At 47.2% G+C, this 14,891-nt stretch overlaps 2 protein-coding genes across 3 annotated transcripts in view; one reads left to right on the top strand and one right to left on the bottom strand.

Moving 5' to 3' along the window:
* OGFOD3 (2-oxoglutarate and iron dependent oxygenase domain containing 3) overlaps positions 1-2,514 on the bottom strand; it is a 484,427-nt gene extending 481,913 nt beyond the window's left edge. Inside the window, exon 1 of the mRNA XM_063961071.1 lies at positions 2,297-2,514. Coding sequence (XP_063817141.1) covers positions 2,297-2,391 — 95 coding nt within the window. The 5' untranslated portion in view covers positions 2,392-2,514. The remainder of the gene's footprint in view (positions 1-2,296) is intronic.
* Positions 2,205-14,891, top strand: part of HEXD (hexosaminidase D) — a 61,081-nt gene continuing 48,394 nt past the window's right edge. Inside the window, exon 1 of one of the 2 annotated variants that reach the window (XM_063961068.1) lies at positions 2,205-2,500. In XM_063961068.1, the coding sequence (XP_063817138.1) occupies positions 2,493-2,500 (8 nt within the window). In that variant the 5' untranslated portion in view covers positions 2,205-2,492. Of the gene's footprint in view, positions 2,501-2,568; positions 2,820-14,891 lie in introns of those variants that run through there. The other variant, XM_063961069.1, reaches the window with a different exon arrangement.

The following is a 14,891-nucleotide window of genomic DNA, read 5'->3' as shown; positions in this document are numbered from 1 at the left end:
AGCCATGGATATAGCTTATCTAGACTTTAGTAAGGCTTTTGACACAGTTCCACATCGCAGATTGCTAAATAAACTTGAAAGTTTGGGATTGGATATTAGGATTATTGAATGGATAAGATCTTGGTTGAAGGATAGAAAACAGAGAGTTGTGGTAAATGGACTGCATTCACAGGAGGGAAATGTTACCAGTGGAGTACCCCAGGGATCTGTACTTGGACCAGTGCTTTTTAATATCTTTATTGGTGACATTGCAAATGACATTAAAGGGAAAGTATGCCTTTTTGCAGATGACACAAAGGTATGCAACAGGGTAGACACACCAGGTGGGGTAAAACAAATGATTGAGGATCTAGGTAAACTAGAGGAATGGTCAAGAGTCTGGCAATTACAGTTTAATGCCAAAAAATGCAAAATCATGCACTTGGGTCTCAAAAATCCTAAAGCTAAATATAGTATTAATGGCACTATACTGGAAACTACTGAGGAGGAAAGGGATCTAGGAGTCACTATTTCAGATGACTTAAAAGCAGGTAAGCAATGTAACAAGGCAATGAGGAAGGCTAGTCAGATGCTTGGCTGCATTGGGAGGGGAATCAGCAGCAGAAAGAAAGAAGTAATAATGCCACTGTATAGGTCATTGGTACGGCCTCATCTAGAATACTGTATTCAGTTCTGGAGGCCATATCTTCAAAAGGATATTAATACATTAGAAACTGTACAAAGGAGGGCAACTAAAATGGTGCATGGCCTACATCACAAAACATACCCAGAAAGACTAAGAAATCTCAATATGTATAGTTTGGAGCAGAGAAGGGAAAGGGGGGACATGATAGAAACTTTCAAATATATGAAGGGTTTTAACAAAGTCCAGGAGGGAAACATTCTCCAAATGAAGAGAAGCAATAGGACACGAGGACATGCACTGAGACTGGAGGGGGGGAGGTTCAGGGGAAATTTGCGGAAAAATTATTTCACAGAAAGGGTAGTGGACAAGTGGAATAGCCTCCCATCAGAGGTGGTAGAGGCTAAGACAGTAGAGCAATTTAAACATGCATGGGATAGACATAAGGATATCCTTACAAAGAAATAAGGATCAAATAAGGTTAGTGTTAAAAAATAATATTAAAAAAAAAAATAAGGGGCAGACTAGATGGGCCAAGTGGTTCTTATCTGCCGACAAATTCTATGTTTCTATGTTTACAATTACGGTGATCTCTCTTCCTACCATTTTCTGTCCCCACAAATATAGTAATCTTCTCTTTCCCTGTCCCGAAATGCGTTGTCTTATACAGGTTGAGTATCCCTTATCCAAAATGCTTGGGACCGGAGGTATTTTGGATATCGGATTTTTCCGTATTTTGGAATAATTGCATACCATAATGAGATCTTATGATGATGGGACCTAAATCTAAGCACAGAATGCATTTATGTTACATATACACCCTAAACACACAGCCTGAAGGTAATTTTAGCCAATATTTTTTATAACTTTGTGCATTAAACAAAGTGTGTCTACATTCACACATTTCATTTATGTTTCATATACACCTTATATACACAGCCTGAAGGTCATTTAATACAATATTATTAATAACTTTGTGTATTAAACAAAGTTTGTGTACATTGAGCCATCAAAAAACAAAGGTTTCACTATCTCACTCTCACTCAAAAAAGTCCGTATTTCGGAATATTCCGTATTTCGGAATATTTGGATATGGGATACTCAACCTGTACTCCCATTTCTTGTCTCCGCGTTTAAAATCTTCTTGTTTTTGTCCCCACTTGTAGTGTTATTTCCCCCACTTACCCTATGTACCCCAGACAGCTGCTATTATTTCCTGACAAGGGGGTAAATTTACTAAGATGGGAGTTCTATTTAAAATGTGATGTTGCCCATAGCAACCAATCAGATTCCAGGTATTATCTTCTAAAAGGTGCTAGATAAATGAGAAGTAGAATCTGATTGGTTGCTAGGGGCAACATCCCATCTTAAATAGAACTCCCATCTTAATAAATTTACCCCACGGTATGTAAGAGGGTTGCCAGATCATCCCTTTCATAGGGGGCTCATAACAATTACACAGGGTGTATGGCTGATTAGAACCAGGTGAATGTCAACCACTCAGGTGTGCCCCTTCTTAAAGGGATGATGATCTGGCGCTGCATATTAGGCCTGAAGTTAGCGCCATGTAGTACCATATGCTATCCTCCCTCCCTGCCATGCGTTCTGCCCTGTGCTGTCACACCGTCCTCCTGTCACCTACACACATGGCTGCAACACCGTTTCTCCGCTCACCTACACTTCCCTGCCTGAGCACCGCGGCTAGGCCCAGCTGCATCCCCGCTGCTCTCTCCCGTTACTCTTAGACGCCTCCGGTGCTTGGTTGCCATGGTGATCAGTCACTGGCGATCGGTGCTCATACGCGGAGATTGCAGATTGGCCAGGCACAGACTGCCAGGTCAAAGCAATCGAGCCAAGAGGATCCGGAGACATGGATGGGTAAGAGCTGCCCTCCTATTCCTGTCATTAGTATTCGCAGCCCCCACTACCTGCCTCTGCTGGCCTCACGCTCATCTAGTGACCCCGTGTTCCCTGCTCTATGTCCCAGCGCACCGATGCCAATCACAGTCTGTCTGCCCAATGGGTAATCTGCTGCTGTGGAACGAACTATAAATCCCAGCGTGCTGGACAGTCAGAGGCACTGTATGATAGTCTCTATAACATGCATGGGTCAGAATATGGTTATTTAGCTGCTGTGGAACTACAAATCCCAGTATTCCCGGGCAGTCAAAGGCAATCTGTTCCATGCAATGACCAGGTCAGTGTATGTTTTTTTAGCTTCTATGAAACTACAAATCCCAGAATGCTCCGCCAACTGATTGGGATTAGGTGGTTGCCTAAACCTGGTGCACCCTGTCAGTTTCTTTATAGTTGAGTCATTCATTTAAAATTTGTCTTGGCATTTGCTTTAAAGTCCTTTATGTACCCAACATATATTGCAGGATATTCCCAGCCACAGTACTCAAGGAACACCAACAGTCCAAGTGTTAAGGATATCCATACTTTAGCATAGGTGACTTAATCAGTACCTACAGTAACCATCTGTGCATAAGCATGGATATCACTACAACATGGACTGTTGGTGTGCTTTGAGAACTAAGTTTTGGAAACACTGATATAATATGTCATATGTGGTTCCTAAACTCTGTCCTCAAGGCACCCTAAAGGGCCCTACACACTGGCCGAATTTTTGAAAGATATGAACGATCTCGTTCATAAATGAACGAGAACTCGTTCATATCTTTCAGTGTGGAGACTCCAGCGATGAACGATGCGCGGCCCCGCGCTCGTTCATCGCTGGTCTCCCGTCGGCTGTGCATGCAGGCCAATATGGACGATCTCGTCCATATTTGCCTGCACTTCAATGCAGCCGCGTGACGGGGGGAGTGAAGAAACTTCACTCCCCCCGTCACTGCCCCCCCGCCGCCGGGTCGCTCGTCGGCCGTATCCACCGTCGGGCAGCTCGGCGGCGGGTCGGCCAGTGAGTAGGGCCCTTAACAGTCAAGGTTTTAAGGCAATCCATGCTTTGCCACAGGTGATTTAATTAGTACTTCATTGGGCTCAATTCAATTCAGTGCAGATTGAATAGTGCCAGGAATTAGCTCCTGGTGCTATTCAATTCAGCAAGCTGTGACACCCGACGAGAGGACTTTTTTCTCAAACCCTTTCGGGGGTGCGAGCAGGAATCAAACAAGAGTGGTGGTACAATGCTGATTTTTGCCTTTTGCTCTGTGGAAATGTGCACGGCATGTATTCACAGTCACAGGAGAGCTTGGGGGAAGCCCAACATGTCTGTAAGTGCTGGGCATGCCCAAGAGTAACGATGGGGCCACACATCCTTTTCGTGTAAATACAGTGCCTGGAACTTCAGTGTCCTGTCCTGCCTAAAGTCTAGTGAGAACACCATAATTCATAGGTGTACTGGATTAAAGGTATATGAGGGCAAACCTGTTTATACACATAGGGTCCAGTTATCGCATTTGCATTGTAATCTGGGCACAATATTAGCGACCAAAACTGCAGTGCTGTATGCAGTTATACCGCTGGCATGTATTTAGAGCACACGCATAGACGAGCCTGTCTCTGCAATGTGCTCGGAGTGACTAAGGCTAGGGCCACACATAGCGAAGTGCGAGCAGAAATCAAACAGGAAGCGTGGTACGGGCAAGAAGGAGCATTTTGGGTTCACACAAATGCAGTATCGCCGCAAACGGGATTTCAAGTAGAACACTATGGGGGGAATTCAAATGTTTGAAAAGTCGTCTGGTTGTTTTTTCTTGTCTATTAGATAGGAAAAAACAGACATCTAACTGACTTTTCAAACAATTGAATATCGCCCATTGTGTTCTACTAGAAATCCGGTTGTCCTGTCATCCTGCTTGGTTGGATCAGGCGGGTGCGGCACCGTTGCATATGTGTAGATGGCCGCATAGGAGTCCATGTGCAGGCTCCTTCCTGCCTAGCGGGTCCCACTAAAATGCTATGGGGGATATCCAATTACCGGTGAATTAACATCGGGTCCAAAAAACAACCGTTTTTTTCGGACTTTTTTCCGATGTTTCACCAATTTTTTTTATTTTTATTTTATTTTATTACAGGCTATCCAATATGGATCGCCCGTAAAAAAAAAAAGCTCACCTCTCGAAAACACACATGTTCAGTGAGGCAGGCGATTCAAAATCCTTGATAACCACGGCGACCTGCAGTGTCACCCGCCGGCCCAGTAGGCAACAGCGGCAGGCTGGGATTGCAGGAAGGGCGCCGCGGCCCAGGAGCCGGCACTTGGCGCTTAACCCTGGCAGGGGAGCCCAGACAGCGACATGACCCGAATCCCCCATCTTCCCCCACCCCTGGTCACATTGGGAGCGGTCATGTGACCGGAGGGAGCCGGAACTGCAGCACTGCATCGTGAGCTGTCGGGAGTCAGCAACCGGTACAGCATCAGGTAACCCCGGATAAGCCGCCGTTCGTGTCTTTTTACCAGGGCTAATTAGATAGCCCCCGGCGGGACAATTAGCCCCGGTAAATTCAAAGGGCTAATTGGATATCCCCCTATGGGTGGCCCTAGCCTAACTGGATTCCTACTGACCATGCGTGCACTGGAACAATTGCTGGGGATGGTCACAGAGGAACCCTCTGCTGGCTAATTTTGCAAAGTATAGGTTACTGTGCCTAACGCCATCTTCAGACGGCGTTAGCTGCAGTGACTAAACTCAAAATCTGACAGCATCCCATTCCTCATAGAAACCTGATATCTGCTGAGGACCTTCCTTCAAAGATTAGGGTGATACTAAATATTTATGGTTATCTCCTGAAAACAGGCATTTTGGGGAATAAGCCACAGATATTTAATGATAAATAGGGCCCATAGTCTGAAGATCATTTTATACAATATTTTTAATAATTTTGTGCATGAAACAGAGATTGTGTACATTTACTATCAGAAAGTAAAGGTGTCTCTATCTCAGGCGCACTACAATTTTATTTTATTTTAGAATATTTTGGCTATCAGCGTTTTGGATATGGGAGACACAACCTGTACTACATTAAAGGGGGGTACTCACGGAGCGATCGCTGCTTAAAATCTAAGCAATCTGACTAGATTGCTTAGATTTTAAGACTGATCGCTCCGTGTGTACCCCCTACAGCGATAGCGATGCGCAGCCCCGCGCATCGCTATCGCTGGTGCTAGATTGGCTTGCCAATCTAGCGGGTCGCGCATTTCACCCACTGGGTGAAATGAGCGGCCCCCGTCTCCCCCCGCACGCTCAGCACACATCGCGCTGTGCTGAGCGGCGGGAGAGATGTGTGCACATCTCTCCCGCATCGGCAAGTGAGTACTGGCCTTAACTGTCACATTTTAAAAGATGTGGTGCATTCATTCCTAACTGACAAATTCTACAGATTCACAGGTGGACTTGAAAACCATGAACCGTTAGGGGTCCTTGGAGACCGGTTTGGCCACTGCTGTTATATCCTATATAATTGACATAAGCGAGTAGCACAGTTTAGGGTATTTATAGATTAGAAGGCAAATAATGTACTGGGATCCTAGTGTTTCATACAGTTATAAATCTGATGCTGTGTATGCCACCATAATAACAGTAAGTTCCTACAGACTTATTTTGTTTTCTCTGACGTCCTAGTGGATGCTGGGAACTCCGTAAGGACCATGGGGAATAGCGGGCTCCGAAGGAGGCTGGGCACTCTAGAAAGATTTATGACTACCTGGTGTGCACTGGCTCCTCCCACTATGACCCTCCTCCAAGCCTCAGTTAGATTTTGTGCCCGGCCGAGGTTGGATGCACACTAGGGGCTCTCCTGAGCCCTTAGAAAGAAAGTATAGATTTAGGTTTTTTATTTTTAGTGAGACCTGCTGGCAACAGGCTCACTGCAGCGAGGGACTAAGGGGAGAAGAAGCGAACTCGCCTGCTTGCAGCCGGATTGGGCTTCTTAGGCTACTGGACACCATTAGCTCCAGAGGAATCGACCGCAGGCCCAGTCCTTGGTGTTCGGTCCCGGAGCCGCGCCGCCGTCCCCCTTACAGAGCCAGAAGCAAGAAGGTCCGGAAAATGGGCGGCAGAAGACATCAGTCTTCTCCAAGGTAGCGCACAGCACTGCAGCTGTGCGCCATTGCTCCTCACACACACTTCACACTCCGGTCACTGAGGGTGCAGCGCTGGGGGGGGGCGCCCTGAGAAGCAATTATAACACCTTGGCTGGCAAAAATACCACAATATATAGCCCTAGAGGCTATATATGTGGAAAATACCCCTGCCAGAATCCAGAAAAAAGCGGGAGAATAGGCTGCGGAAAAGGGGCGGAGCTATCTCCTGCAGCACACTGGCGCCATTTCTCCTTCACAGATCCGCTGGAAGGAAGCTCCCTGGCTCTCCCCTGCAGTCTACACTACAGAAAAGGGTAAAAAAAGAGAGGGGGGGCACTAAATTTAGGCGCTGTATAAATTATATAGAAAAAGCAGCTATAGGGGACATAACTCAGTTAGTCCCTGCATTATATAGCGCTCTGGTGTGTGCTGGCATACTCTCACTCTGTCCCCCCAAAGGGCTTTTGTGGGTCCTGTCCTCTGTTGGAGCATTCCTTGTGTGTGTGCGGTGTGTCGGTACGGCTGTGTCGACATGTTTGATGAGGATAATGATGTGGAGACGGAGCAGATGCCTTTAGAAGGGATGTCACCCCCTGCGGGGCAGACACCTGAGTGGATGAGCTTATGGAAAGAAATGAGTGCACGTATAGACTCCTTACATAAGAAATTTGACGACATGCCAAATGTGGGACAGCCGACTTCTCAGCTCGTGCCTGTCCAGGCGTCGCACAGGTCATCAGGGGCTCTAAAACGCCCGCTACAGACCGCAGACACAGATGTCGACACTGATACTGACACCAGTGTCGACGACGATGAGTCTAATCTGATGCCCACTAAGGCCATTCACTGCATGATTGAGGCAATGAAAGAGGTGTTACACATTTCTGATATAAATACAGGTACCACTAAAAAGGGTATTATGTTTGGGGAGAAAAAACTACCCGTAGTTTAAATGAAGTGTGTGAAGAAGCGTGGGCTTTCCCTGATAAAAAATTGGTAATTCCTAAGAAGGTACTAATGGCGTTCCCTTTCCCGCCAGAGGATAGGTCACGTTGGGAAACACCGCCTAGGGTGGATAAAGCGCTCACACGTTTGTCTAAAAAGGTGGCACTACCGTCTCCGGATACGGCCGCCCTCAAGGAACCTGCTGATAGAAAGCAGGAGGCGATCCTGAAGTCTGTATATACACACTCAGGCATTATACTTAGGCCAGCTATTGCGTCAGCTTGGATGTGCAGTGCTGCCGCTGCGTGGTCAGATAAACTGTCAGAAAATATTGACACATTAGACAGAGACACGATCCTGTTAACCATAGACCATATAAAAGACTCAGTCTTATATATGAGAGATGCACAGAGGGAAATCTGCCGACTGGCATCTAAAGTTAGTGCATTGTCCATTTCTGCTAGGAGAGGCTTATGGACTCGCCAGTGGACAGGAGATGCAGATTCTAAAAGGCACATGGAAGTGTTGCCATATAAAGGTGAGGACTTATTTGGGGATGGTCTCTCGGACCTAGTTTCCACAGCAACGTCTGGGAAGTCAGCATTTTTACCCCATGTCCCCTCACAGCCTAAGAAGGCGCCGCTTTATCAGGTTCAGTCCTTTCGGACCCAGAAAAACAAAAAGGCTGCAACAAACAGCAGGTTCCCAGGAGCAAAAGTCCTCCCCCGCTTCTTCTGCCAAGTCCGCCGCATGACGGTGGGGCTCCACAGGCGGAGCCTGGTACGGTGGGGGGCCGCCTCAAAAATTTCAGCGATCAGTGGGCTCGCTCACAGGTGGATCCCTGGATCCTTCAAATAGTATCTCAGGGGTACAAACTGGAATTCGAGGCGTCTCCACCCCACTGGTTCCTAAAATCTGCCTTGCCGATTGCTCCCTTAGACAGGGAGGCGGTGCTAGCGGCAATTCACAAGCTGTATTCCCAGCAGGTGATAATCAAGGTACCCCTACTTCAACAAGGCCGGGGTTACTATTCCACACTATTGTGGTACCGAAACCGGACGGTTCGGTGAGACCCATTTTAAATTTGAAATCCTTGAACACATACATAAAAAAATTCAAGTTCAAGATGGAATCGCTCAGGGCGGTTATTGCGAGCCTGAAAGAGGGGGATTACATGGTATCCCTGGACATCAAGGATGCTTACTTGCATGTCCCCATTTACCATCCTCACCAGGAGTACCTCAGATTTGTGGTACAGGATTGCCATTACCAATTCCCGACGCTGCCGTTTGGACTGTCCACGGCACCGAGGGTATTTACCAAGGTGATGGCGGAAATGATGATACTCCTTCGAAAAAAGGGAGTTTTAATTATCCCGTACTTGGACGATCTCCTAATAAAAGCGAGGTCCAAGGAACAGTTGTTGGTGGGAGTAGCACTATCTCAGGAGGTGCTGCACCAGCACGGCTGGATTCTGAATATCCCGAAGTAACAGCTGGTTCCGACGACACGGCTACTGTTCCTGGGTATGATTCTGGATACAGTCCAGAAAAAAGTGTTTCTCCCGGAGGAGAAAGCCAGGGAGTTGTCATCTCTAGTCAGAGACCTCCTGAAACCAAAACAGGTATCAGTGCATCGCTGCACGCGGGTCCTGGGAAAGATGGTGGCTTCTTACGAAGCAATTCCCTTCGGCAGGTTCCATGCCAGAATCTTTCAGTGGGACCTGTTGGACCAGTGGTCCGGATCGCATCTTCAGATGCATCGCTTGATAACCCTGTCTCCAAGAACCAGGGTGTCTCTACTGTGGTGGCTGCAGAGTGCCCATCTTCTAGAGGGCCGCAGGTTCGGCATACAGGACTGGGTCCTGGTGACCACGGATGCCAGCCTTCGAGGCTGGGGGGCAGTCACACAGGGAAGAAACTTCCAAGGACTATGGTCGAGTCAGGAGACTTCCCTTCACATAAATATTCTGGAACTAAGGGCCATATACAATGCCCTAAGTCAAGCAAAATCCCTGCTCCTACACCAGCCGGTGCTGATCCAGTCAGACAACATCACGGCAGTCGCCCATGTAAATCGACAGGGCGGCACAAGAAGCAGGATGGCGATGGCAGAAGCCACAAGAATCCTCCGATGGGCGGAGAATCATGTACTAACACTGTCAGCAGTGTTCATTCCGGGAGTGGACAACTGGGAAGCAGACTTCCTCAGCAGACACGACCTCTACCCGGGAGAGTGGGGACTTCATCCAGAAGTCTTCCAGATGCTGGTAAACCGTTGGGAAAAACCACAGGTGGACATGATGGCGTCCCGCCTCAACAAAAAGTTAAAAAGATATTGCGCCAGGTCAAGGGACCCTCAGGCGGTAGCTGTGGACGCTCTAGTGACACCGTGGGTGTACCAGTCGGTTTATGTGTTCCCTCCTCTGCCTCTCATACCAAAGGTATTGAGAATAATAAGAAAGCGAGGAGTAAACACAATTCTCGTGGTTCCGGATTGGCCAAGGCGAGCGTGGTACCCGGAACTTCAAGAGATGCTCTCAGAGGACCCGTGGCCTCTACCGCTCAGACAGGACCTGCTACAGCAGGGGCCCTGTCTGTTCCAAGACTTACCGCGGCTGCGTTTGACGGCATGGCGGTTGAACACCGGATCCTGAAGGAAAAGGGTATTCCGGAAGAAGTCAGTCCTACGCTTATTAAGGCCAGGAAAGATGTTACGGCAAAGCATTATCACCGCATATGGCGGAAATATGTTGCATGGTGCGAGGCCAAAAAGGCCCCAACAGAGGAATTTCAACTAGGTCGATTTCTGCATTTCCTGCAAGCAGGAGTGAATATGGGCCTAAAACTAGGCTCCATTAAAGTACAGATCTCGGCTCTGTCGATTTTCTTTCAAAAAGAACTAGCTTCAGTACCTGAAGTTCAGACATTTGTGAAAGGAGTGCTGCATATTCAGCCCCCATTTGTGCCTCCTGTGGCACCTAGGGATCTCAACGTGATGTTGAGTTTCTTAAAATCACATTGGTTTGAGCCACTAAAAACCGTGGATCTGAAGTATCTCACGTGGAAAGTGGTCATGTTATTGGCCTTGGCTTCAGCCAGGCGAGTGTCAGAATTGGCGGCTTTATCATGTAAAAGCCCTTATCTGATTTTCCATATGGATAGGGCAGAATTGAGGATTCGTCCCCAATTTCTCCCTAAGGTGGTGTCAGCGTTTCACCTGAACCAGCCTATTGTGGTGCCTGCGGCTACTAAGGATTTGGAGGACTCCAAGTTGCTAGACGTTGTCTGGGCCCTGAAAATATATGTTTCCAGGACGGCTGGAGTCAGAAAATCTGACTCGCTGTTTATCCTGTATGCACCCAACAAGCTGGGTGCTCCTGCTTCTAAGCAGTCTATTGCTCGCTGGATTTGTAGTACAATTCAGCTTGCACATTCTGTGGCAGGCCTGCCACAGTCAAAATCTGTGAATGCCCATTCCACAAGGAAGGTGGGCTCATCTTGGGCGGCTGCCCGAGGGGTCTCGGCTTTACAACTTTGCCGAGCAGCTACTTGGTCAGGGGCAAACACGTTTGCAAAATTCTACAAATTTGATACCCTGGCTGAGGAGGACCTGGAGTTCTCTCATTCGGTGCTGCAGAATCATCCGCACTCTCCCGCCCGTTTGGGAGCTTTGGTATAATCCCCATGGTCCTTACGGAGTTCCCAGCATCCACTAGGACGTCAGAGAAAATAAGAATTTACTCACCGGTAATTCTATTTCTCGTAGTCCGTAGTGGATGCTGGGCGCCCATCCCAAGTGCGGATTGTCTGCAATACTTGTAAATAGTTATTGTTAACTAAAGGGTTATTGTTGAGCCATCTGTTGAGAGGCTCAGTTGTTTTCATACTGTCAAACTGGATATAGTATCACGAGTTGTACGGTGTGATTGGTGTGGCTGGTATGAGTCTTACCCGGGATTCTAAATCCTTCCTTATTATGTCAGCTCGTCCGGGCACAGTGTCCTAACTGAGGCTTGGAGGAGGGTCATAGTGGGAGGAGCCAGTGCACACCAGGTAGTCATAAATCTTTCTAGAGTGCCCAGCCTCCTTCGGAGCCCGCTATTCCCCATGGTCCTTACGGAGTTCCCAGCATCCACTACGGACTACGAGAAATAGAATTACCGGTGAGTAAATTCTTATTTTTTTACTACATCTTAAACATTTGCCTAAATCAGTGTTTCCCAACCTTGGTCCACAAAGCACACTAAAGCTAAGTACACACTATACCATTGGGTCTTTGGCCTGATTTATCGTGTAGTGTGTACGAATGATAGTTTAGGCGATAAATCTGAAATATCTTGCCCACACATACGAGCGAACAATTTGACGATGTGTCGTCCCAAACCCAAAAATCTCGGCCACAGTCTTCCGATATCAAGTAGTGCGTGTGCATTCTCAATAATCTGCCCATATTTCCTGTTTTCCTGTCACTATGTCATCCTCCTTGTGGGTGGACATATGCAAATGCAGTGTGGTGTGGCAGAAAATTGGTAACTTTGAACAAAAATCTTTTAGTGTGTAGCTCAGATATTGGTGCCTACAATTTCCCAAAAAATCGTCCGATTATAGGGCCGACCCCCAAAAAACATGACCGTGTGTACCTAGCTTTAAGCTAGGTAGACACTATACAATTATTGAGCCGATTTGCCAATAATCGGGTGAGCAACCTGATTTATTGTATAGTGTGTATGAACGATCATTTCGGCAGTCGGAGAAATCTTGCCCACAAACACCACTTACGATTATCTGTTTGGTACATCAAGACCGAAAATCTCGGCCTCAATCTCTCGATATTGACTGTTGATTGCATGTACATTCTCAATAATCTGACCGTATGTCCTGGTGTAAAAATTGGGTAATGTGTGGGTAAACCTGATTTTTCTTCCTCGGCTGATGTAATGAGAAATCTGCAGATTTTTCATAAATAACAAAAAGTCTATAGCACAGATATTGGGACCTATTTTCGTCCAAATTTTTCAAAAATGGACAGTGTGTACCTAGCTGTAGGGGTAAATTTACTAAAGCTTCTAAAACTTAGAATTGGTGACGTTACCCATAGCAACCAATCAGATGCTGTCTATCATTTTTTAAAAGGCAATAGAGAAATGATAGACTGCATCTGTTTGCTATGGGTAACATCACCAATTCTCTGTTTAAGAAGCTGTAGAAAATTTACCCCCAGAGTCCAGGTTTTAGTTATATCCATTGTTGAGCATAGATGGTTCCTTGAGGACCATTGTAGGGAACTCCATGCCTATATCATAGGTTCTCAAACTTGGTCTTCTGGACCCCAAACAGTTAATGTTTTCCAGGTCTATTCACTGAATCAGAAGATATATAATTGGCTTCACCTGTGGATCTTTTAAAATGTGTCAGTGAGTAATGAATACACCTCTGCACCTGCTGAGTGACCTGGAAAAAGTTAACTGTTTGGGGTCCTGAGGACTGAGTTTGAGAACCACTGTCCTATATACTGTAAATAAGTACCCTCAAGTTTCCCCAACATTCATGTTTTGGGATTGCTGTCTATGGAAGCAGGTGGGATACTGACCCAGCCAAATAGCTGATCTCACATTTACTGTACATGATTTAAGACAGAAGTTTACAAAACATGACCTGTTGGTACTTGAGGACTGAAGTTGAGAACTCCTGACCTATATCAAACCCATTAACTACTGCACCTAATATGTAGAGGCTAGCCATAATATCCCTTTAATCCGGGACACCTATTATTTACAGTGGTTCTGTGGCTGATTAAAACCAGGTGAAAAGCAGACTTGAATTTAGCCAGCTACAGAACCTCTGTAATGCCACTTTTCTCGGGTCTGACCCAAGATTTGGAGCACAGTTCCAATCGGGTCAGACCTAAAACAGACACCTTTCCACCGCGGCTCCAAGTCGAATTATTCCCGGGTTGGAGTCTTGCACTGCAAATGGGTGTAGTCATCCTGTTGGTACCCCGGGCCGTGGCCTCTGTCCCATAAGGCCATGCCCCCTCATCGATGCCATGCCACGTCACACTGGGGGTGAGCCCACCTTTCCACGTCACACTGGGGGTGAGCCCACCGCTCTTCCAGCTGCTGGGCTACCTCCAGCTTCCTCTGTGCACCAAATGAATGCCACGTGCCAGTCTTCATAGCAGGCAGCGGAGGCAGCCTGTACCCTAACCTCCCAACTGCCCACAGGGTACTGCAGCTGGGAGGTATGGGCTCTCCCTCTGCTGTAAACGGGTCCCCATTTACATTGAGCCTTACCTAGGTCCTTCGTGGGGAAAAACTTTGCTCGCTAGCAGGGATGGATTCCCGGGACTCTGGACCCGGGTTGAGCCTTTCCCATTGACAAAATCCTGGGCAATATCCTGGCATTTTCATGTCAGTGGAAAGGGGTATAAAGGAGTGTTACAGATTAAAGGGATGTTATGGAAAGGATAAATATGCAATGCATGGCATAATCTACATATAAACCATCACATTCTTTTATACCTTTTTTTTACATGATCTCTATTTCTGGTACAGCAAAACTGGTAATTGGGATAATAATTAACAGGGCTTATTGTTTGATGTCATTTTAACATGCAAATCTCTGTCAACCCTGTGGCCCCCAAAAACCTTAATCCAGCCCTGTGTATAAATGTGTATAAACTACAGGCTGTGATGTCCTACAGCAGGTGTGAGGAACCTCCGGCCCGTGGGCCATATAAGGGCAACAAAGCCGTTTGTTCTGGCCCACCCACTGCTGTGTGTCAGCGAGACACGCCGCACCTCAGTCCAGTGGCAGGGAGGGGATCGCAGCTAGGTCCTGTGCTAGCGGCGAGTATGATCTCAAACCAGCCGCCTGTTCGTGAGCCAATCAGAGCTCGCGGACCGGCAGCCAATCAGGAGCCGCTGCTGCTGGTCCGCAAGCTCTGATTGGCTCACGAACCGGGGGCTGGTTTGAGGTCCTACACGCCGCCAGACGGTGCACTAAGGGGCAGGAGAGGTGCATGCTGCGCTCTCCTCCCCTCCCCTGACACACAGCAGCAGCAGCACAGTGGGATGGTGGGGGCATGTGTGGGACAATGTATATCTGGCACTGGGGGCATTTGTGTATCTGGCACTGTGGGGCATTTGTGTATCTGGCACTGTGGGGCATATGTGTATCTGACACTGCACTGGCATATGTGTATCTGGCACTGCACTATTGGGGGCATATGTGTATCACGTCCCATTTTAATTGGCTACACCCATTTTTTTGTGCG

Source organism: Pseudophryne corroboree, chromosome 3, assembly GCF_028390025.1.
Source record: "Pseudophryne corroboree isolate aPseCor3 chromosome 3, aPseCor3.hap2, whole genome shotgun sequence".
In the NCBI taxonomy this organism is placed as follows: domain Eukaryota; kingdom Metazoa; phylum Chordata; class Amphibia; order Anura; family Myobatrachidae; genus Pseudophryne; species Pseudophryne corroboree.
This window is presented reverse-complemented; position numbering and strand designations above follow the sequence as displayed.